We start from the raw sequence: 26,126 nt of genomic DNA, 5'->3' as shown, positions 1-26,126 counted from the left end.
TCTGTTAGTGTTCTGTGAGGTATACCATACAGTAAGATTTCAGCTTTTTCTACTTAGGACATTTTTCAAATCACAAAGAACCAACTTCACATGTAAAGAACCTGTCCCAGAATGAATGGTACTTTGTCAATTAAAGTTTCTATAATGACTCACACATCCCTTTAAAGAACCATTATTTTTAAGAGTGTACTTGCTAAGGTGACTCGGTGTCTTTTGATGTGTGCACCAAGATGCTGGAAATGTTCTATTAGACGCTAGTAGCCAGTGTGGTGTTCTACTCTGTTGTCTTCTGGGAAGCAACTTGAGTTCAAAAGAAACACAATGCCTGGGCAAACTTATCAGAAAGGACTGCTGTATCACATGGCAAATCCTGGACACACTGGAAGCTGTTGTAAAAAACAGGATGGTGTCAAAAGTAGATGCCAGTGAAAGCGTTGCTGTACCTTCTGAACGATGTTGTTTTAACTACCGTCACTGCATTCCCGAGGCATACACGAACGTCCAGAGGGCTGGAAGAAAAGTTGACAAAAAATTAACAATTTTATTCTAAACTTCTAATCTGCCAATAAAGTTACATTAAAGACGCTCGCGTCACAGACGTACAGAGCCCCCACTCCCCTTTTGAAGAACGTGTTCGAATCATGAAAAATCTCCTCCATTCCCATCAGGAGGTGCTTTCTTGGAGCACGTTTAGCCCCAGGCTCATTCCATCATAGTGCGCTAAGAAGCATCTCGGTGGCGGGGGGCTTTTCTGGCCACCGCTAACAGACAGTTCAAATGCTTCCATCCGACATACTTGTTAAGTTTATTTGTATTTACTTCCTTACTCATCGATCGATTGGCTGCATTATCTGTCCTGTAAGTCTGTATCCTTGTTTTTTGTGTTTCTGCTGCTATATGCATCTGAATTTCCCCATGGGATTGATAATGTTTATCTAATCTAATCACAGGATGAACTCTGGACACACTGGAAGTTGTATTGGAAAAAGATGATGGTGGCAAAACTGGATGGCAACATGAAAATCACCTCCAGGCGGCGCTGTCATCGGGCACTTTTAGCCATGGGCTCATACCACCACCATGTGTTAAGAAGCACCTCCAGGGGTCTTTACTGCCCACTGCTATTAGCAAATTCAGTGTTTCCTCCTGATGTAGTTGTCAAATTAATTTTGAAATATCTAAACAGTATACTTTTGTATTTATTTATCGAATGTTTGATTGGCTGTTATTATCCTATTAGTCTGGATCCTTGTTTTTTTCCCCCAATTGCCGTATGCATCTGAATTTTGCAATGGGAAATCTATAATCTATAATTCATTTAGTTTGAGATGCATCGAAATGTTACTTCGTGCTGATATAATATTGTGGTCACGACATATTTGACAATGCAATTCGAGCTTAATGAAGTAAAACTGAAATTTCAAAGAATTGCACTGTCCGCAGTTTAAACTTCCCACGCTTTTTTGCGCAACGCCGATACTGCGCGCACGCGCCTCCCTTCACCCATTTCGGCGAACTTCGGAGACGCTCGGAAACATCTCGTCGCTTTCGAACTCCGGGACTCACTTGATCAGCGAAGTAAAAGTACGACGGCCGGAGCTGCGTGTAGCTATTTATTTATCCTTTTACACCTGACGGATACGAGAAGTCGTGGAAGACATACAGTCACGGAAGGCAGTCCCAACGGCAACAAACTAAAGGTGAATTTATTACGAAGTGTGAGTAAAGCTCTAAAGATGCAGGAACTGCGGTTAGACGGATGAAGCTTCGGTCCTGACATCGGCGGGACGAGCTCAGACCTGCGGGGTGACACAAGCCGACAGGTAGAGACAACAGGAGCACATGCCGCCTGTCGGCCAGGCTGTCGAACACGTTCTTCAAAGGGGGAGTGGGGGCTCTGTCCGTCTGTGACGCGAGCGTCTTTAATGTAACTTTATTGGCAGATTAGAAGTTTAGAATAAAATTGTTAATTTTTTGTCAACTTTTCTTCCAGCCCTCTGGACTTTCGTGTATGCCTCGGGAATGCAGAGACGGTAGTTAAAACAACATCGTTCAGAAGGTACTGCAACACTTTCACTCCTTCGGCACGCACCTTCCTTGAAGTAAACTTCGGGATAAACAGCTGCTGCTGGATAAATTACAAATAATAATAAAATGGCGACCGGGGGGTTTAGAGCGCCAAACACTACGACTGATTTCTTGGAAGAATGGAAAGCAAAACGGGAAAAAATGCGAGCAAAAATGCTGGGGGAGACGGCGCCAGGAGCTGCAAGTAGTGATTCGACGAGGGGCTCCGGAGGGAGAGGCGCGGGCAGCGGTGAACTAACCAACAATGGCAACCCTGAACGCGCTCCTGTTAACTGTGTCTCTCACGCCCCGGCTGCTGCGGTTGTTTCGGCAGTTTGTGCCACCTCTACGCCCTCTGCCATGGTCCGCTCACCTTCCTCCTCTGCCCTTAGAGTCACTGATGACGAGGCGCATCGGACAACGGAATCTCCAGGGGTGAACGCCAAGAAACCCCTTGGCACTCCTCAGCCGGACAGTAGCCCGGCTAGTGTTGCTCACGAAAGCGACAAGGAAAGTTCTCCATCGCCAGCCGCTAAAGGCAAGGAAAAGAGCAAGAACACCGGCCCGAGCGCCAGGAAGGGTAAAGGGCAGATCGAGAAAAGGAAACTTCGTGAGAAGCGCCGGTCCACAGGGGTTGTCAGCATACCATCCAATGAGGTAGGTCCTAGGCTGACGGGGGGCGCTCGTTATGATTTAGGTCTTCACGGTGTACGATTGCATAACTGGAAGGTTAGCTCCAGCAGACGCCCCGCCTCTTTGTAATCAAAGCCCCAGGAGGTTTCCGTTTACTTGATGATGGTTGGTGTAGTTCACGTGGAAACGTCCACTCGCCCGTGTTTTCTCAAACCCGGTTAATCCTCCCGCAGAGTGGCGGGGTAAGACCATTTTAGGATATACTCATAAGCGATCGTACGGGTCAGGTTAGAATTGCCAGTTGCCCGGCTTTCGGGTGTGCACTGAATTTTGTGCTGAATGCACAGTTGTAATTGTGAACTTCCCACTGCTCAACTAAGCGAAACGAGCCTTTAGAAAGTGAAATCAAGAAAAATAAATCATTTGGAGCTGAAAAGGCAGGTACAGGTGAGGAGGAGGAGGAGCGATGTCAAATTTGACTCAGTATATTATTATAAAGAACTTGTATCATAACTTGGATAGTTTTTGAATGCTCAGATTAATTAAAGATGCCACCATTTTCTCATCACAACTCACTAGAACTATGCAACACATCTGATCGTTTTACTACTCAAGTGATGATACATTACTTGAAATAATGAATGAGACAGTGGTTTTTATTTACATGTTGTGCCTTGCAGTGGTGAGTATGAATCCAAGTCTAAGCTCTGATAAATCCGAGTGTTCTCCTTTTCTCAGAGCAATTTTTTTCTTCAAGTCGCCCAGTTATCCTCTAATATCCTAAAGTCATTTGCGTTAGGTAAATTGTGAGTGTGTTCTTTGACCTTGCACCCATACTGCCAGGATAGGCTCTTCCTCTCCGCAAAACTGAAGGGAATTAAGTTGTTCTGATAATGGATGGATAGACTTGTTAAACATTTCAATTTTACTATGACAAAGTTTTCAATTCTTTATAACTGACTACCCTTTTGATAGTCTGCTTTTGATTTTTATAGGCCATATTGTATACTAATAGTGCTGAATTTCTTTCTTTTTCCTTTTGTAGAGGCTTGCCATCTAAATTTTGGGTAACAACTTTAGGGCAATCGAGCTCTGCCAGTAAAACCTGCTAGTTCTCTAATACTATGTGAAAGCTTGCATTTGACAGACTACTTGTATATACTTCTTGTATATATGACCGATTTGTCCTTTACGTTTTATATAGTTGTACCTGTAATAAGGCTTCTCCTGATCCTTCAAGGGCTCTTTATTCTGCTTTTAAATTGTGGTACCAAATCTGTGGCTTGTGATGTACACAGTATATACAGTGCCCACTGATGGCATAACTGTATCTTTCACATAATTTGTAATTTAAAACTGAAGCATCAAACATTCTATACAGTATCTTTAATTCAGTACTATTAGATCAAGGTGACTTTATCAAACCAAAAAAAATCTTCACTAGCAATTGTTTATTAAAGAAAAATTAAATGAGTGTATTTTCCTGGGGCTACAAAGGTGCCCAAGGCCCTGAAGCAGTGTGAGGCCTTTCTGTTCCAAGGAAAGTTTTGGTTTGTGACAAACATAACGTGAGGCTTTGCAACACCGTGTGACTTTTGGCTTGTCTGTCCACTGCATATTGTTTCACAAGTCCTGTTTTTTTAATCTAAAGCATTTTACATGTACATTAATGATGCTTGAGAGTAGTTGCTTCTATTTCCTAACCTTCTGTGTGAACCACGTTCTTGTTTTTTTTGATAGTCGACCTTTGAACCTTAACGTTACATGTGAAAAGAGATACCTTTTTGAGCTACCCTGGGATTCTTTAAGAATTGTAACTTTTTTGTGATGGAACTATCTGAATTTGGTGGAAAGACCTGATCTTGACAGATTGCCAATAATCGTGAATTGAACCCATACCAAGCTACAGAAGTTAATCTGTGGCGCTGTGCAAAAACTTTACTTTTTAACCCCTCATGTTAGATATCTTTCTTATAAGACTTTTGTAGAGAACATTTGTACATCACAAGCCACAGGGGCCTGAGTTGCTTCGAAAACTTGCATATTGTAATCTTTTTAGTTAGCCAATAAAAGGTGTCATTTTGCTTGACTTTTCTCTACATTCATAATGGCTAACACGGTACAACACCCTAGTACTTACTATAAGGCTTTTGAAAGCCATTTTGATCTTTGCATAAGATGTTGGCATTTACCTGTATGGTTACAATAAGATTTACCATTTTTCTTGTGTAAGTTTGACCTTGATCAACCACCCTGAATGTAAGGCATCTTTTATAATTTTGTAAGCTTGTCCTTTCATACTACTCATTTGATTTGGTGATCAAATGCCCTGGATATGGTGAATTTGAAGCAGATTGTTAATCGTGTAAGGAGTGATTACTATATAAATGAAAATTTTATTTCATGAGTAGAAAAAGTTACATTTATTTTTCTTGGTTGAGGTAAGACTGTGTTTTGCATCTGCTTTGTTATGGTTGTCATCTGTCAAAGTGTAAGTTTGGTATTTTTCAAGTTAGTAATTTTTCGCAACCATGGTGTACATTAATTTTTCATAGCAACTATGTTCTGAATTGAAACATTTTAAAAATACAGTGCCTGTTTTTGCAGTTTAAAATGGAGTCCAAAGGTCACAAATTCAAACTTAAAATAAACCTTAAAACTACTGAATGCATGCACTTTTATGCAGCAGAAGTTTCATTTTCAGAAAATACACCTTCTGTAATTCTGAGGTATGTTTACAACAATGAACTGCAACTCAATATCAGTAAGACAAAAGAGAATTTTATAACAAACTATTTTTCCTATGGTAAGTACACTCTGTTCATTTGTCTGTCATATGTGGAGTTTACGTGTTAACCAGTAAAACCCAACTGCACAAAACCAGGCACACATGTCAAGGTGCTTATTGTAACATTGCCTTCCTGCCAAAATATTTTGAAATCTGCATATCCAGGATGTGAAAATAAATTTTTTTATTGCAGTTTTAATTGACCCACCTGAGTAACTGTAATAATTTGAGATTACCTAAGTAGTTGTCTGAAGGTTCTCTGTATTATAGCTCCAGACTACATATGTTCTTCATATTGTTTTTCAGTGTCCATCTTTTTTTTTTTTTTTCCGACCTCTCTCAACTTAAATCTGTTGCAGCCTCTCGCATCCTTGTTCATACAGATATATTATGTGATTTCGTAGAGGTTGAAGGAGATTCTGCAATCAGGAAATGACACCAAATGTTGTTGAAGCAGACAGGGGTCTTACATCAAGATACAGGAGATCACAAGCTGGCTATAAAGAAACAAGTGCCAAAGTCATTATAAATGGAACATTTTAATGTGCTATTACTGAAGTCTTGTTGGAAGGACACTTTAGCTTCTTTTAACACTAGCAGAGGTTCCCAGTTCCACAACAGAACAGAGACAAGGTCCAGGTTAGGCAAAAAGTCAAAATACCAGAGAGAAGTCCATCCATCCATCCATCCATCCATCCATCCATCCATTATCCATCCATTATCCAACCCGCTATATCCAAACTACAGGGTCACAGGGGTCTGCTGGAGCCAATCCCAGACAACACAGGACGCAAGGCCTAGAGAGAAGTTTAAGATGCTAATTGTCAAATTCCCAACAGACTGAATCTGAAAAAGAGCAAGCAAGAACAGTCCTTGCATTCTCGATATGCTTGTCTAAACTAAAAAAGACATTTGTTTTTGGATTGAACAGGTCAAGTCTTTGGCTGCCCTACAATTTCGAAAAAAGAGCGCCTGAGGTAGTCATGCATAACAGTAAAATTTAAATAAGAGTAGTAGCGAACATCATTGACAATATAGTAATGGCTGTGCAAATCAAGAACAAAATAATGGTGTCCACAAAAAAAATAAACAGGATAGCTCTGTAATGACATTATCTTCATATTGATATACAGGGGTGCCCAACTCCAGTACTGGGGCCTCATGTATAATGCCATGCGTAGAACTCGCACTATAACATGGTGTAAGCACAAAAGGTGCATACTCCACCTTCTTCTGTTACATAAATCCCGATCAGCGTGAAAAGTAACGCTCGTGCACGCGCTTCATGTAACGCCTCAAATCCTCCCAGAATTATGCCTACTTGAATATGCAAATGAATATAAATCTCCCTTAAGCTCAACCTTCTGTGAAAAGACAATGGGAAAAGCACAGGGGAAAATATAATAATTTCAGCGAATACCAAGTGGAGGCAAAGGAAAAACATACTATTTGTTCAAATAAACCGTGGTATAATCAACAAAAGGAAGTTGATCGAGTGACATAGCATGTTGGAGAAACTTGAAAGCTCACGTTCACAAAATTACACAGTGCCGGAATTAAAAAAGAAGTCACATATCAAAGTCGCAGTGAAAAGGCGAGTTGTAGCCCACTGTCTGAGTGTCATATGAAAGCTTATTAGGGTACAGAGAAAAAAAGGCACACAGTGGAGAAAAAGCACGAAATGTCAACTTCAATATCAAAATTTCCACTTTAATCACGTAGTTTATTTTGTCATTAAAGTAGAATATCATAAACTTCATCTTAAAATCGTTTAATTAACCAGTTTCTCAAATCACATCGTAATTAAAGTAGCACGTTAAATGCTTTGTTTTGTATTTGATCTTCTATGTGCCTATGTGTGTAAATCACTACTTGCTTCTTAAACCGGCTCTCTTCCTCCAGCTGGACACAGAATCCATTACATTAGTAATATTATAGCTTTGAATAACTAAAATACTGAGATGTATACGTGATATCATTTTCATGATGATAGGCGTTAAAGCAGGTTATTAAACATGTGTTTCACTTCCATGAAATAATTTATTGCAGCAGTACTCAGGGGCGGCTCTAGGCTTGCGGTGGCACTGGGCAGAGGAAGAATCGTAGCTTATGCACGGTGGATGGCCAAGTCCGTTGCAGACGCTGCATAGCCGCCTCGTGCTCATGACACAAGCATTTAACTTTTGCCGAAATTTGTCACTGCGTTTTTAGTTGTGTTGTTGTTTTCTATTTCTGTTTTATATTCAATATATATTGGCGTAGCCGCCACTGCAGTCCTTGCTTTTCTTTCCCCAAGTAACCGATCGCCACACAATCAGCTCTGTAATAGAAGTTAAGCCATCTGTAAGCTTAGCGCCGATTCCTCAAAACATTTAAGAAACATTGAAATATCTTCTACATGTACATGTTTAATTATTCTATCTTTCACGACCCTCCCAGTGAAAAATCTAGATTATTATATGAAGTTAAAGTTTTATCTGTATAATATAATAAACATATTTTGCTGCATTTCATCTTAAAATGATATTGTATGTAAATACGCGCTTTATAAAGTGGCGCAGTTTGTGTAATATAACTGTAGTGCAAGTTTACAGTGGGGTGATTGTACTTATAAGTACCAACAGTTCTACAAGGAACACTTGATTGAGTGCGTTTAAAGTTCTTGGGATGAAACTGTTTCTGAACCACGAGGCTTGTACAGGAAAGGCTTTGAAACATTTTGCCGTGGCTGAGACAGCGTGTCCATGAAACTGTATACCGATAATTCTCTTTCCGATCAGCTGCTGCTGTGATTCACACTCGGATACAGTGATATAAATACTCTGAGTGATGCAGTGAGAGTAATATGGAAAAAGGTGATCCGCTGTGGCAACTCCTAATGGGAGTATGGAGGAATATTTCGGACAAAATGAAATAAATAAATGCGTAAATAAATAAAAGTACTGTGAAATGTGAGCATAAATAAATAAATGTGTCATGAAATGACAGCCTTAATAAATAAATATGTCATGAAATGAGAGCGTAAATAAATAAATGTGTCACGAAATATGTTTTCGTTGCTTATTTATTTATTTCATTTTAATCCGTAACATTCCTGCAAACCGTCGTGAAATACGACTTGAAATAAAACTGTCAGTTTCACTCATCAAAGTTGAGAGGGTGGGCTCTAACACACCCTCTAGTTACTGATTGGTGAATCGATAGCACAAGAATTAATTAGAAAAATGCTTACTACTGCCGATTAAATGGATTCTGCCGAAGATATTACATTATTTCAGAGAGAGAATTGAAGATTTATCGGAAGAAATTACAATGTTGGCGGCCCTTTTAGAACTGAGTATTTGACCCTTGTTTTACAAGTAGAAAGTCAGTTGCATATTCGCAGCTACTTTTTCAAACAACTGTACAGCTCTGATCAGTGGTAAAGTTGTTCAGTTCAAAATATTAGGTGGAGCTGCTTTGGGCATTCCATGTCAAAGTACCTAAACTAATACAGCCGTTGCAGCTTACCGTATATCAAACTGGCTCATTCGTCTTGTGATCGTCTTCTCTGATACATCATACAGATCTGCAATCTGTTGTACTTTTAAACCGCATAACAGAAGGTGTTCTATTGACTCAGCTGGAATGTCAAAGGATGGACGTCCAGAGCAGGGTACAGCATCACCTGAACTGGAGTGTAGTAGAGTCTGTTCCACCTGTTCTTCGATAATTTCAAAAACAGTTTCATCTATATCGGAGTCTAAAAGGGCCGCCAACATTGTAATTTCTTCCGATAAATCTTCAGTTCTCTCTCTGAAATACGTAATATCTTCGGCAGAATCCATTTCATCGGCGTAGTAAGCATTTTTCTAATTAATTCTTGTGCTATCGATTCACCAATCAGTAACTAGAGGGCGTGTTAGAGCCCACCCTCTCAACTTTGATGAGTGAAAGTGACAGTTTTATTTCAAGCCGTATTTCATGATGGTTTGCAGGAATGTTACGGACAAAATGAAATAAATAAATAAGCAACGAAAAACATATTTCGTGACACATTTATTTATTTATGCTCTCATTTCATGACATATTTATTTATTAAGGCTGTCATTTCATGACACATTTATTTATTTATGCTCACATTTCACAGTACTTTTATTTATTTACGCATTTATTTATTTATTTCATTTTGTCCGAAATATTCCTCCATATGGGAGGAGCTGAAAGAAGAAGAAGAAGGTGCAGTGTGAGCAACAACGCTAAAGCAGTTATGGTATTTGGAATGTCCCTGCAGCAAGTGGAGATTTTAACGTTTACATGTCCTGAGTTGCACCACTTTGTATTGACATAGAGAGCAAGTCCTCCTCCTTTCTTCTTCCCACTTGTATTTGAGAGTCTGTCCGTTCTAACTGTGCTAAACCCGGGTACCCCACATTAGCATCGGGGATGGTAGTTGTTAGCCACGTTTCACTAAAACACAGCAAGCTGCATTGTCTGTAGGTTCTGACATTTTTCACCAGCACAGCCAGTTCGTCGATCTTATTTGGTAGTGCGTTTACATTTCCCAGTATCACAGAAGGCACTCACGGTTTATAACTCCATTGTCTCTCAAGCTGCTTGGCTTTTATCTTATCTTTTATCTTTGCACCGGCTCGGCTGCCCCAATATCGTCTTCTTACTTGTCAGGTAAATAGGGAACCACACCGGAGTGCTTTAAGTTGACTATTTGAATAGGCAAGTCTCGGAGTGTAAAAATCCATGTCAAGTATTAAAAATAGTAAAAAGTGTCCAGGGAGCGATTCCACATAAAAGAAAGTGGTAGAAGTGATTCTAGTTTGAAGTAGTCTGAAATAATCTTGTTAATACAAACTAAAGCTTCTCGTCTGGTATACAGGACTTTGATCCGAGCACATACAGTATGTTCAGATCAAACCCAAATGTATGCAATGTGGTGAATGGGTAATGCAGTTCACTTATATCAAATTGTTTTTTCTGCATCCAAGGGTTGTGGGGGGAGGAGAGGTACTACACGTTGATGGCATGAATAGTAAGGCCATGCTCAGTTCCAGTAAACCTTCTGGAATAAAAAGTTCTCTTGGCCTGACTCACTTGTAATCTTGCTCCGACTCGCATGAAGATGATGCTGTAGTGTCAGGTCTCCAGAGACCTGTTCTTTCGCGTATCTGTTCCAGGTCAGTCTCTATCTAGCAGGCTATACATTGAACTTGTAGCCTGTCTAGGCTTAGATGAAGTTTTAGCTGTCTTTTCCGTTTCTTTCTGAGCCTTTTTTTCTGCTACTCATTCCTGTATATACTTGCATATGCAGTGGAACCTCGGTTCACGACCATAATTCGTTCCAAAACTCTGGTCGTAACCAGATTTGGTCGTGAACTGAAGTAATTTCCCCATAGGATTGTATGTAAATACAATTAATCCATTCCAGACCGTACGAACTGTATGTAAATATATATTTTTTTAAAGTTTTTAAGTACAAAATTAGTTAATTATACCATAGAATGCACAGCGTAACAGTAAACTAAATGTGAAAACATTGAATAACACTGAGAAAACCTTGAACAACAGAGAAAACTAACACTACAAGAGTTTGCACTATAGCGCTATGAACCGCTCGCTAAAAACACTTTTTTTTTTTTTAATGAGTTTTAAGCACAGGGAAAAAAAATGAACATTTGAAAAATCTGTAATTTAATAAATCACCAAGAAAAGTAACATTGCAACAATGCACGCTACGAACCGATCGCTGTAAACAGAAGTGAAAGCAAAAACAAGCCCGCTGCATTCTCTAACTGCCTTCTCTGTCTTATGCGTCCAGCTCTCTCGTGCGCGCCTGTGTGTGTGCGTCTCTCTCGTGCACGCCTGTGTGTGTGTCTCTCTCGCGTGCGCCTGTGTGTGAATGTGTGTCTTAGATATAGACATTATCAGTTCAAATAATAGTGACTTTTCATTTTTGTTGTCTTTAAAGTTTGTAAACTTCTTAATTTGTTTGTAGTTTATTAGTCTTTCTTTTGAAGTCATATACAATACTACAATGCTGTGTATTGCTGCTTAAAATACTTATTGGGGAATAACAATAAAAATATTTGTCTGATATGTTATACTTTTTGAAAGAATGAACCTAGGCTTAACTTGGGCTGATCACTGGGTGAAGACTTATTTGTGATATTGATGCACAAAGGAAAGGTAACCCAATCCTTATAAGTCTGTGTAGCACATTACTCCTTCCAAGAACAGTGTATCCTTTATAATACATCTTCCTTCTAGGTTCTCTAAATTATTTTGTCCTTATTTTTGAGCTACATATAGAATCTTTTTGTTAAAAGAATGTCTAATATATTTTTATCTCTGGGTTTTAGCGGTTAAAGCTAAATAGGAGGTTGTTCAATTTACCTTAACTGTACACATACAGCATATGCCTATGCTTCTTATGGCTATTTTGTTACAATTAAGGTGGAGTTTGGTTTTGCTTGAGTTCTTTACTTCCTTCTTATAGCATGCTGATAGCTTAGCTAAGATATCAAAAAAAAATTTTAAGTAATACTTAAATGTTCAGCAAGTATTTTCAAAGCATTCTCCTGCATTATTCATCCTTCACCCAACTGCTGTATGTCATTTTGTTAAACAATGATTACCAATATGTCTTTTTTTTTTTTTTTAAAAGAACTATACGTTTTTATTTGTTTATAAATTTTTTCCTGGCTTTATTAATGGTTGGTACAGTGGTTGGCTCTGCTCAATAACACCTGTCCAGTCCTAGTTTCAATAACTAATCTTATGTGGATTTTCACTGAGTAGCTTGGCACCTTTACACTTTCACAAGACTTGATTGTTGATTCTTAATATGATCTGCAGGAGTGCACATGGACATTTAATAGTGGTTACCTGCCTTGAACCTGGTGAAGGCATAATGGAGTCCCTCCTCTTTCAGCCATTCCTGGAATGATGTGTTTTGCAAGACTTTACTCTTTTATTTTAGTAGTGAGAGTGGATAATGAAATTAACTTTGCATTACTGTTTAATTCAGTCAATGAAGACAGTTTGTTGTTCAAATATACTGTACTCTATTTGAAAATTAAATTTAATGGAGTGTGCAGTACCATAATCACTTTTCACTTTTATTATCTTTGTTTTAAGAGGGGGTTCTTTTTAAAAGGCTTTTTTCTTGCAATTTGATCTACAGTATATTAGCATGTACTTTATTTGTTATCATTGACTTGAGTTATTTCAGGAATACTGTGTTGTACTAAAGGACACATCCATGCATTTAAAAGATCTACCATAATTAGCAATTGCTTAGCAGGAAATGTAAAGAATGCAAGATTTTATCAAGCTGGGTACCTAGAACATTCTTATCTTGCCCTAAAATTGTTGCAGTACTATCCTCCAGAAATATTTTAGTTTTCAGTATCTATTTTGGACAGGCATGCATTTGCTCTGTAACTGAAATTAAGTAATTTTATATAGCATGCACATATATTAGTTATAACAGGTACATTTAAATAAGGTGGATTTGGGTTTCACTGATTTTAATGCTTTTCTCTAGACAGGGCTTTTTTTACTTTTTCTTTTTGGGGATGGAACAGCAGAACCTATCCTTACATTTAGTTATCACATACCATACGTATGGTTCTGCAACTTGGAAGCAAGTGGATATGAATACAGGAGGAATCTGCTGGTTTCAAACAGAGGGCAGGCACCCTGTGTGGGGATTGAATCTGTGTCAATGTTCTGTAAGGAAAGCATGTTATGTCTTATGTGTTGTGGAGCTTGAGCAAAAGTTATTCTAGACAACATTTAATAGGCGTACCATTGCACCAAAATGCATGCAAATAAGGTTTTAATAATAAGGGAATTTTGCTTAAAATAAAGTTTTAATATACTATACATATATAATTTATAATCAATAATTTTTATAGTCAAACAGTGAAGAATGGGAAATTATTAGAATGCAGAGGAATAGATCTTTATTTCAGGACTTGTCACGGCTGTGTGCAGAAGGTATTTACAGTTGAAAACACGTCCTGTTTTATCCAGCTTTGACCACTATAGGAGAACATACTGTATGCAAGAAAGCTAGGCAGACGATTTAAATTAAATATGTCAAATATTCCAGATATATCAGCTGTAACAGATCCTTTGTCAGCAGATACTACATCAATTGAAGCACTGTGCACTTCTATCCCTTTACTATCTGAAACAACCTGCCCCCCGCCCACCTTTGAGGATTATTTCATGCTGTATTACTTGTGTCTTCTGTTAATTAAAATTAAGTTATGTATTTTATTTCATTTGTGTATATCATGGTGCTCAGGCATGCATGTAAGAACTTCCTTGTACTTTGTACACGTGACAATATTATTAATACAAATATTGCCACTTAATGAAGCTACATTTGTACTCTTGCTTCTTTTAATGGAATCAGATCACCTGGTAATGATGAAAGTAAAGAGTTGTAATGACATAGTTGTCTCTCATATTGGCAAATTCTTTCCTCTCTGGATAATTTCATTTTACTGCCACATTAATGGTGTTTGTAAAATTACTGATATGAGGTACATCTTAAACATTATATTTTTTCCTTTGTATGTATGTGTGTTTAGAAGTTTTCTGGCTTCTTAGACTTCTGCCCTTAGAAGATTTTTTTTCTAGTGTATATTTTATTTGCTGTACATTGCAGAATAAATGTATCAATATAAGTATGGTATTGTACTTTCATAGATGAAGTATTTCAGTTTTCTGGGAAAATATTATAGTTGCAGACTCTGCAGGAGGCAATATGACCCAACAGAGTAGCCTGACTCTACTACAGCAATAGAATAATTGAATCCGAAATTGTATAGAAATAAGTAAGGGCTTAATTAGTGCAAAGAGGTACAACTGAGGGAGAAGTTTTAATCTCTTCTGCTTTATGTTAGGATACAAGCGTATCTTAGGACCTTGCAGGTGTGTTTTAAAAATGCTCAGAACATTTCAGTGGTTTCAGTCTTTGTATATGTGGACGTGTATATTGTATAAGCAAACAGAAATATGTTCTACCAAAACTAGAATTGTACTCCTTGTGTGCCCATACAATTCTTGGATTTACAGTTGGTCATTCTCTCAAAGAGTTACTGTGGAAATATTTGTGTTGTCCAGGCTTTTTTGTTCTATTATTCACTGTATCTGGGAAAGCTAGGGAACATACTGTGATGAGAGTCAATGTAAGACACCTCTTTACTTACCTACTTAATTCTTTTTAACTGCCTTTTCATTCTGATCTTGTTTAACAGTTACAATTTTTAAATAACTGATACTGGTGTGGGGGTTTGTAACAAGTCATTAAAATTAAAAATCTAGGCACAACCTGCTTTGTTTGTGCATCTTGTAGCAACAAGTCCTGGGGTTGCCTGCAGCAGCAGTGTGCAGCTGCTGGTTTTCAAGATAACAAGTTTGGCAATAAGTATTTACGAGAGGATTATTTAAAATGTTGTATTTTATTAATTTTGTGACTTTGTAAAATGATTTGCTATATTTTTACACACCACCTATAAAATGACGGCAGAAACATGAAAGTTACTTTCCATTTGGGCTATTGTGTTGAACAGCTAACTGTCAGTTTTCTTGGCTTCAATGGCATAAATAAAACGTAGCTAAACCTCAAGAAAATCACTGTTCTTATGTTACAGTAGCACTGAGTAGTTAGTGTATTTTGTAATTGTGGCATTTATATTGTTTAATCGTAATACCTTTTCTTGGCATAAAATATTTAATACTGATGTAATAGCCAAAAAAACTTGCTTGTCAGATCTGTCTTTTTCCAAATATGTGTAGCTGCTCCATGAAAATGTAAAAGTGAACAACTTCCACCCTTCCCTGTACCAATGTGTCCTAGTAAACTAAAACAACTATTCGCCTTGCAAACTATACCTGAGAATATTTGTGTGAATATATTCCTAGACTTGCTTGACCATTCTGACATACAGTGGCAGTTTTACACAAATTTTGAATTTTATTTTTGTTTTGACCTAGTATACATTTGTATGCAAGGAAGTGTAATTGTTTGTAATAATAAATAATAAAAATTGATAATTCTTTGCATTTATATAGCGCTTTTCTCACTACTCAATGCGCTCAGCAATTGCAGGTTATGGGCCTGGCTCAAGGGCCCAACAGAGCAGAGTCCCTTTTGGCATTTACGGGATTCGAACCAGCAACCTTCCGAGCGCCAGTGCAGATCCCGATCCTCAGAGCCACCACTCCGCCCATGATAATACATATATAATACATGTGTTTTATTTCAGGAAACCCGATTTCATGCCACTAATAAAGGCATTTTTGATTTTCCTAAATTCAACTGTGTAGTCACTGAACATATGTGCAGAATTATCCATATTACAGAGCCATGTCATTCTCTTGTGTGCTCACTCCTTTTTACTCTATTGTGTCATAGTATAATTTACTCTCAGTAGCCACTTTATAAGTCTACCTCTTTAGTTCTGAGTAGGACCCACTTTACCTCCATTCTGAACAGCTTGAATTCTTTAACACATAGTTTCAACAAATTGCTGAGTACATTCTCTATGAATCTGGTCCATGCTACCTTAACAACATTGGGCAGAGTTGTTGGCCACACATTTATGCTGTGAAAATCCCATTCCACCTCAGTCACAGGTGTTGCAATTGAGTGAGATCTACTATTGTACTTACGGAACCAGCTTGAGAGGATGTATGTGTTGTGACATGGCAGTTTACCTTTCTAAAGTATCTTTTTGAAACAGGACAGACTATGGCTGTAAAGAGATGCATACAGTCTACAACAGTGTTTAGGTATGCTGTATCATTCAGATGACTTTCAATTGGCATTAAGCAGCTGAATATATGCAATAAAAGTATTCCCCACACCATTCGTAATATTACAAACATCCTGTACTTGACACAAAACAGGATGGACCAGTAGTTTTCATGAACATTACAACAAATTCTGACCCTTTAATATAAATGAGATTTATTAGACCAGTCTTCAGTCATCTGGTTTTGGTAATCAGGTACCCACTGTAGAATTAAACATAGCTGTTCCAATATCATTTGAAATTTTTTTACAAAGAGGTCTTATTCAAAGGCAAACGTTTACATTCATTTGATTGCCAAAATATGGTTGTTGTTTTTTACCTGTTCTTCTTTTGGCATTTTGTTGCTCCAGACATGCAATGCAGTATTTTACTGATTAGTTTTGGCACTTCACTTCTATGATCAGCCTTTTCATAATTTTGTATGAACTTCTGTTCATTAGGAAAACTTACAGCCAGTGTGTGTGTTTTTGGTTTGTGTTTTATTAGGGATGTACCAATAAATGTATTGGATTTTGGTTTAATACAGTGCTCATGTATTTGTACTCATACTCGTAAAAATGCACAGATACATATAACCAATACTATTAGCACACACGAATGGGTGAAAAAAAAAACACAGCACAAAATGCAATTAGCAAGTTTTCTAATAATAATGATGAAAACCAAATCATAGCGGGCTGTAAACTGCGAAAGTAAACATATGAATGAACACAGCAAAATTTCCTTTGGAAGGGTACAGCATCAGCCAACATTACGGAAGATTCTAGCAAGAAGAGAAAAAAAGTCAAATGATAACCTGAAAATAACATTAGCTCTTGCCCAGTACATTGATATTGATGATCAACCACTGTTGGTCGTTTATAACAAGGGATTTCGGCACCCACTGAATGTGTTAGAATGCAAGTACAACATTCAAAGTCGTGCCCACATCACAAGCCAAGTTTCCATCCAGTTTTTTGCGACGTTTTGTTATCGACAAACAGAATATACGTAAAAAAAAATTTGCAAAATTTGCTGTCTCCAGCCTGTTTCCATCCAACTGGCTTTTTATTGATAAAATGGTGTGTGTGGTGACGTCATCCCCTCCAAAACGAACTGTCGCATAAGTTTTGTTGTATCGCGAAAAAAAATCTGCCCTTGAGCCGTTTCCATACATAATTTTGTGTATGTCGCAAATTATCTACCTTTTGTTTTCCACGTTACACCCCCTCCACTAAACAAAGAAACAAAGAAATGGAGAGATTATTCAGACAGTTTTTTGAAATTTGCCAGCTTACTGTTACTTCAGTTTCACAAATAATTGGAATTGTGCATAATATCCAAAGACGACAGCAGAATGAAGCAGTTGCTTGTCTGATAGCCCTAGAGCTCGAAGAAAGTACCCCAGTGCGACAAAACCACCGGGTATGGGAGAGACGACGGAATAAGACCTTCTTGGAGGAGGTGGTGTAGAGACACTTCACAGAAAATCTCTGGCTGCAACATTTTAGAATGATACGGCCAATGTTTGAGATGTTGTGTGGATTCATCAGTCCTGATGTTGCGCCCATCACAGGTTGTCACCGACCACCGGTTCCAACCCAAAGCGGATTGCCATCGCCCTTTACAAGCTGGCAACCTGCGCCGAGTATAGAGTAGTTGGAGAAACTTTCGGGGTTAGTAAAACAACCGTCCATCGATGTGTATATGCTGTGTGCACCGCTATTAAAGAAAAATTAATGCGGCGTTATATCAGACTTCCGACTGTAGCGGAGGCCAATGAAATTGCATACCGCAATTTCTTGGTGCATCTTGTGCCACAGATTTACGGTGCGCTGGATGGCATGCATGTGCCTATTCTTCCCCCGACGGAAGGCTACGCGATTACATTAATCGCAAAGGGTGGCCATCTATTGTTCTCCAGGCCCTTGTTGATGACAGGTGCATGAAACGAGACATTTGCGTTGGCACTCCTGGAAGTGCCCATGATGCAGCTGTGTTTGCAGCATCGGATCTGTACAGGTGAGCCTACCTTTCAACATCCCTTCTCAGTGCGATAACAACTGAATTAGTACTGTAACCTGCTTCCCTTAAGGTTTTTAATTAAAACTGAAATTTGAATTAATACAAAATAACGACGTTTAATCAAAAAAAAACTAAAGTTAATATTAATGAGAGAATTTCTCATATATGCTAAAACATCTGCCATTTAATAATAAGAAGAAAAATGTTTAGATAATGAAACACACGGTTTATTAAATATTTTGACTGGCACAGTAAATTACCTTTGCGGTTTTTGTATTATTTAGACATCCTGAGAGACACCCCCAGGCTACAGTTGATGTGGAGGGAGTTCAGGTACCCCTTTTAGTAGCAGGAGACCCAGCCTATCCGCTACTGCATTGGCTCATCACGAGAAATAACGAGTCTCTTCATCAGACCATGCGAACCGCTCCGCTATTCTCGTTTTGATTGCACGTGATGAAAATGTATCATGTGACACATTTATTTGCGTTAAAGCCCTTTTTTCCGACAAAAGTTTTTCTAATGTAGCTTTTGCGACATCTGAAGTATCGATATGGAATTTATGCGCTAAAGTTAAACGGAAAAATATTATGTCAACATGCACAACATTTTATCGATAATTAGCATTTCCATCGGCTAAAATTTTGAGCACTAAATATTTTTTCACAAAAACTCCTTGGATGGAAACCTGGTTACAGAGATCGTTTTGCCAAAGATGCACAAGTTTGTGAAAAAGCATGTCTAACATTTGGAGCAGCAATGTTTGTCCAATGTCTATCATGACATTAACTGCATAGTGGAAAGATGACAATTTTGCTCTTAAGTGCTTTCAGAGCAGTTACAAGACTCCGATTACAGTAAATGCTTGGCACTTTGGCTGTTCTGAACAGTTACATGCATGTTGTGGTTGCGGTAATGCCAAAACTATGATAAAAGGCATTGATGACTCTGGGAGTCCCAAGCTTTTCCTGTGTTGTTCATTTTTTTTTCTTTATTCATTTAAAAACCCTTTACACTAAGCTCCGTTATAACCAGAATCATAGAAGCCTTATGTTCTATGTTTAAAGTGTTATCTTTGGTGTTTTTTTTATCATGAAACTATATACCACAAGTGTTATCTCTTCAATTTTTATTCACAAAATGAAATTCTACATGTTTTCTGTTCAGTGACCGTAAAAATACTAAAATTAACCGTAAAATTCATACATACCTTTTTAACTAGTAAAATATGTGCAGAAAACATGTATCCATAATATGTATGACATAAAAGTAAATAAAACACTTCTATAATTACAAGCTGTCATGTTTAATTTCTTCTGTAACATACTTCTGAAATAACACAATTTAAAAAAGTAGTTTTCACCAGTTCTATCATCTATCTATCTATCTATCTATCTATCTATCTATCTATCTATCTATCTATCTATCTATCTATCTATCTATCTATCTTCTCACATGTTGATTCAATTAATTGATATTGAAAGTTAAACAATGCTTAAAAATAAATATACATGCACTTAAATATTTAAATATACACTTACACAAGTGTTTTGTTTCTATTTTTCAGAGTACTAGATGGACATGCCTAATTCTTGAATTGTTAAAAATATGGATTACCATTTTAATTATGCAGTAATTGTTTCTTACCAAAACACTTACTTTATGACACACACATAATAATTACAATACAAATCCTTAAAAGAGCAACCTGCCTATCAAATGTTCATAAAATGTTTATCGAGAAGATACAAGGCTAATGTACTTACCAAGTTAACAAGTAAAAGACACCATTCTTGCTTTTAAGTTAACAAGTCAATTTTTTTTTCTAAGTAACACTATGAAATTCTTCATCTTTTTTTTTCTTATTTAAAATGTGAGCTGCTGTGCTAAATAAAATCTCGCTCACAATTTAAACTCGGACAAGCAGTGTCCTTTTTAATTTAAATAAAATTCAACTAATTTTGTCAAAGCTTGGTTAGTCTTTTTTTTTTATTACATTTTTTACATATTTGATATACAAGTTGTAGAACTGTAATTCCCAGATGGTATTTGGAAAAAAATGAGTCATCGGTGAAAATACTGTTTTATTAATTCAGCACTTAAGTGTTTTATGTAGTACAGGTTGAGACGCTGTTATTTGATAATTTTATTAATGTGGAGTCCATTGACTTTTGACTTTTAAAGACCAACTTAAAAAATGCGAATGGACAACATGAATGTGGTGTGGTGTTAAGAAGTGTAGTTTTAAAATTCTGTAACAATATTATAATACATTTCTCCTTTCTTGATAATCTTCACATTTACTGTGATTTTTTTTGTTTTAGATGATTTATTAAGATTATCATGTTTAGTACAAGTAGATTTTCAATATACAGTTACATGTGTCACATTGCCTATAAGTTAAGCCATTTTGTTTTACTCTAAACAGAAAGTATAGAAGAGTATCTTGTTTATGATTTATAGGTACAGATTGAAAAAGCAATTTTGTATGAAGTTACTTTTTAGCATAGAGGGAATAACAGAAAATTTACATTATATAATAGCAGAAAAGGAAATGCTGATGTTTGAATCAATAAGCTTGCCTTTATTTATCCTTTGACTTTTTAAGATGTGTACACAGTAGTTTTGATATCCTTTTTGTGTTAAAGCAGTGTGTGTTTTGCAATCTGTGTAATGAAGCAATATTTGGAATGTTGATATGTTGAATCAAAATAGAAAGAGTTGTTCAGGAACCTGTTGTGTGGTAAACTGATACTTTTGAAGCATTGTCATCCATACGATAATCACATGCACTAAGATAAGTCACAAAGGAAGTTTTCTTTTTTTTTTGTGACCTAATGGTGATAGTGAATTATATATATAGATACTAAGGCAAGACAACCATGGAAAGCACGCCGGAAGGGGCGTGGATTCACTAAGCCACAAGTGAGACACCTATGGCGCATGCAGGAAGGAGCCACGCCCACCAACTCCAAGACCATTGGATACGACGACAACTCACAGAGCCACGCCCACCAACTCGGACGCGACGACACAGAAAAACCAGCGTCATTTATATTCGTCTTTCGTAGAGGTCACATGCAGCTCCACCCACGCTGACTGTTAATAGAGGCATGTTTCTCTGAGGTGAATCGCCATATGTGGCGTGTAAAACTGTTTGCGAGGGGTATCCCATGGGATCCTTAAAATGTTCCTTTACAACTGAGGTTAAAACACAATGAAGTGAGCAGTCTTTAAAAAACGAGTTTTCGGTTACGACGCACGACCGCGTGCACTATAGCAAACTGTTTTACACGCTACATACAACAATTCGCATCCGCGACAAACATGCGTCTTCTTAGATACTCCTGCACTTTGTACACCCCCCCCTCCCACCGTGGTCGGGTGTCTTGGTAGATTATATATAGAAAGGCAGCCAAAACCGCACAGAGCAATGAAAAGTCTACGTGAGTCACAGGTGCATCTGGACTGTACAAAGACGACACATGAGCAGGCAGTGTATACTGAACGAGAAATCAGCAGACTAGCATGACGGAGGGAGCGGAGTGGATGTCCTTCTCCTCCCGTTCCACCCTGAGCGCCGCACGTACGATTGTGTGTTGGTTCGTTCCGTGCATTGGTTAAAACCCAATGAAGGAAGCAGTCTTTTTAAAAACCAATAAGCCCTGTGCCTCTGTTTCATTACCGTCTCACCTGCTTCACCAATGCAGGCCCCGCAACAGGTGATCCGGTGGCGTCATTCTCATAACCCGTTGGGCTGCCAACCGGGTAACCAAATTCTTTTGGTACAGGGTGGAGTATGGTTATAAAGCTGAAACTTAAAGGAATTGACTTTATTTATTTTTCCATTTTGTACTTGGGCACCATGTTTAATCACTTCTTCCACCAATCAGTATGAAAACATTTGATTTTTTCCTACATTTATTGGTGTTTTGGATTATGGTTCAAAATAGTTTCAAAGTCTTCCTATGCATGGCAGAGTGTATCCCAACTTAGTTATATATTAATATGTATAATTGATAAATGAACTAGTAATGGTGAGGCATATAAACATAGTTTTGAAATGGGAAAAAAAAACATAATCAGTGTATCAAAACCTAGCATACTTCTGGCTCAAAAACAATATAGCTATAGGCACTTTATTTTTAAAAACACCTTTGCCTTTTCTAACACATATTGTACATGTTTTTTAATTCTGTGTTTAACAATAGTCTTAGCTTTGTCATTTGCTGAGAGATTGCACTGCTTAGATTAATTGGGTGAAAAAATTCAGGCCATTATGTGTTCTAACACATATAGTTAAACCTGCTTCTAAAATGAATTTGCAGCACACAATGAACTTTGATGAATTATGTTATTACGTTCGTTAAATGGTGTGTATAAAGGAATTGGAGGGTATAATTGTTAAAATGGTTCTGTATATAATTGGTTTGATAGTGTTTTAGCCAATACATTTTTGTGTGGTTTAACACAAAATGTACAGAATATTTATTAAACGTACCATTACAAATTATAATATTTCTGTTTACAAGTTAAAGGGATACTGATGTCAATTTAACCCAAAGTTGTACAAAATGTGTACCTCATGCGACACTGAAAGATTTCTTTGTGCACTTCAAAGCCACCTTTCATCTCCGTAAGAGGTACACATTCATTGTTTGGATTAAAATTTAGGACATTATCCCTTTAGCACTAGACAGCTTTAGAGTTTTAACAACTAATATCAAAAGTGTAAGGCAGTAAAATGTTGACATAAAAGGTAGTGAATTAGAGATAAAATTAGTCACTTTATGTGCATTTTTATGTCACACTTCCCAGAAACAATTATTTCACAATATTTAGCATTTATGGTAGGTTTACTACATCAACAAGAAAATAAAATGGCCATCCTTATTAAGCCTTACAAATTGAAAGGTTTTGGAAAAGATATTTTTTAAAATCTCCGGTGCTGTATATTCAGTTCTGGTATTGTTTCTCCATCATGTTAAACATAGTAAAGAAGCTCTATATTTGTTTCTGTATATTTTGGCATGTTTTTTTTTTTGTTTTCACTTTTTTTCACTTTGTCCGTTATTATTTAGTAATTATATAGAACAGAGATATTTGTTAATTAAATCTGAGCAGTCTATTAGCTGACTACCAGCGTCTGACAGGTTTAATTTAAAACTAAAGTACTGAACACTTGATTAGGCATCTCTTCCAAGCTTGTTATTCCACAAATGTTTGTATAAATTACATTCTCTCATTTAAGCAAAACAGTAGAATATTATGCTTGTGACAATATCTGTCTTTTGAAACGATTACAAAGCAAAGAAAAATACAGGCTCACAGGGTGGACTGTATCTCTGATACGGATAATAAAATGTAGCAAATTGATGGTTGGCTTAATCGGTAGGGCCAATTTAGTATCTTGGTTAAGGAGTTTCATTTTCACACACTACCCTATTTTCATGTAGTAACTTCGATGAGAATGAGTATTGCAGCAAGGATAATTCAAAAGCTCTGAAATATTTTGACTAGTGTATTACATTAGATTTTTTTTCTTGTTAGAGTTTAGAAAAGTGACACATCACATTTCCAAATATACAAACAAATACCATTGAAGATTGTTTATGGTGTTTAAAAGTCAGAATTATAACTGTGGAGTATAATCACAATACTTGGATAATGATACAAAAATATTGCTGTTTTTATGTTTTGAAGTATAGTTATTAAATGTAGCATTTCATTTCTGCAGTATATTTGAATTTTTTCCTTTTTACGATGATCACATTTTTATTGTCATTAATTACTCACTTTTATTGTTTAATTATAGGTAATGTTGAAAGTATACTGATTTCAGCAAAAAATGTGTCAGTCTGTTATACAAAATCAGAAAAGTCAATCAAATATTTTGGCAGTCTCCTTAAGGCCGTAAGGTAAGAGTACAGGACCTGTAAAAATCTCATGAAATTTCAAGTGTTGATCATGTGTCCACTAAAAAAACTGAACAAGATGTGTTTTAGAAAGGACACCATGGAGGGAAACCACAGGTCTTCCATGGAAATATTGCTGCACGTCCTAAGTTTTATAAAGACCACCTGGATGTTCCATAGAGTTTCTAGAACTCTGGCAGAACTGTACAATGATTTGTTTGGAGACAGAAAAAAGCTTCACACCAGAACCAACATGTCATTCCACCAAAGAACCATGATGGAAACTGAATTTTTGGTTTGGGGTTGCTTTCCTGCATCAGGGCCTGGACAAATAGCTCTCACAGAAGAAAATAATACATTCAAAATTGTATCAAGAAATTGTATAGGGCAGTGTCAGGGTTGCTGTCTGTCATCTGAAGCATACCCTCCTTAGAATTATGTTTATCCGCAGATAAACAAGACAAAATTGTTGTTTTTTGATTTTCAACAGCAATATATGTTATGTGTAACAGGAACATGTGAATACCAAAATGTCAGCATAATCACAGTAGGCGAGGAATGTCTAGTGTCCACTGCCATATTGGTTCAAATTTAGTATACTGTATGTGCTTCATATGATATGTTTTGAAACAATCGCCAACACACAGGCGCATTGTTCAAGCAGATGTTGAAAGGTGTTTTTTTTTTGTTGCTTACACATAACATAGTAGAATGCTAGTGCTTGACCTGCACCATTGACACCACCCATTGTGTTATTGTAGTCTACCACAGTGCAAGGCATAATAACTTCCACTTTTTACCGACTCAGACATTGATAGTTGCTGCATTGTGAACAGTGCTTCGGAGGCAGACATCTGTCTTGTCCTACTTTCCACATGATTGCAATCATTTTGTCCATTTGCCATGCGTGTACTGAACCAGGCTGCAGGTTGGCATATTCACTTGACCAGAGTCACCAGGCATATCATGACAGTTCAGTTGTACAGTGCCGTATACATCAGTTTTGTTTTGAAGAAATATCTCAAGTAGTTCAGGTGAGGTATAAATAAAAAAAAAAACAAAAAAAAACTGTCTATTGTTATACAGCAACCTTGGTGAAGCAAAGGGTTTGCCAGTAACAGCACAGATGATGTAGGGATGCCACATTGACTGTATATGCCATCCAACTTGGTCCGTTTACTTGTATACATTATTGAGTTCTAGATGTACTCAAAGCTTGCTTTGTACAGCATGTTGAACTTAATACTGAATCGTGCCTATTTGCATTCAATGTACTATACCAAAGACAGCTTTCCCTTTTAACCCATGAGACTTTTGTCAATACTTATCTCAAGATTGAGAACATATACCTTCTGCATATTTTGATGATCGTCAGATACACATCCCACAGTTGGCACAGTTTGGTCGTAGTTGATTGATCTCATCATTGTCATCATTTTTAGTGAAATGCAGGAGTTTTATAATGAGTCAAAAACGACAATTAATTCATTACATTACTGAAAATGGGTGTCTGCAGCAACCGGTTTCTGAACCCGTACCACCTCTGGATTGGTTTACCCATTATGCCCTGTGGTTTACTCCCACATGTCATTTGCAGCGACTGAATAGCAAATGGCTTATTGTAACCTTTGCAACACTTTTTTTTTTTTTTTTTGATTTTATTAAAATTAAAACTAAAACTTGTCAGCAGCTACATTAAATGTTTAGTGGAGATTATTGTTGCCAAAGTACATTCTGCCAACAACTAAATGCAAAGTTTCACTGCTTATTGAAATACTGAACTCCTCAGCTATCCTGCATCTTTTCTCACTCCTCCCTTATGTCAAACTGTATGGGAATATTAGCACTCGTGCCATTATATTCAGGGATAATTAGTACCCATAAGTAGTAAAC

At 37.2% G+C, this 26,126-nt stretch overlaps 1 protein-coding gene across 2 annotated transcripts in view; it reads left to right on the top strand.

Moving 5' to 3' along the window:
- Positions 1–1,474: 1,474 nt before the first annotated feature.
- pawr (PRKC, apoptosis, WT1, regulator) overlaps positions 1,475–26,126 on the top strand; it is a 279,179-nt gene continuing 254,527 nt past the window's right edge. The window contains exons 1-2 of one of the 2 annotated variants that reach the window (XM_039761736.1): positions 1,475–1,700; positions 1,994–2,724. In XM_039761736.1, coding sequence (XP_039617670.1) covers positions 2,155–2,724 — 570 coding nt within the window. In that variant the 5' untranslated portion in view covers positions 1,475–1,700; positions 1,994–2,154. Of the gene's footprint in view, positions 1,701–1,731; positions 1,824–1,993; positions 2,725–26,126 lie in introns of those variants that run through there. The other variant, XM_039761737.1, reaches the window with a different exon arrangement.

This window comes from Polypterus senegalus, chromosome 8 (genome assembly GCF_016835505.1).
Source record: "Polypterus senegalus isolate Bchr_013 chromosome 8, ASM1683550v1, whole genome shotgun sequence".
NCBI classification, from domain to species: Eukaryota; Metazoa; Chordata; class Cladistia; order Polypteriformes; family Polypteridae; genus Polypterus; species Polypterus senegalus.
This window is presented reverse-complemented; position numbering and strand designations above follow the sequence as displayed.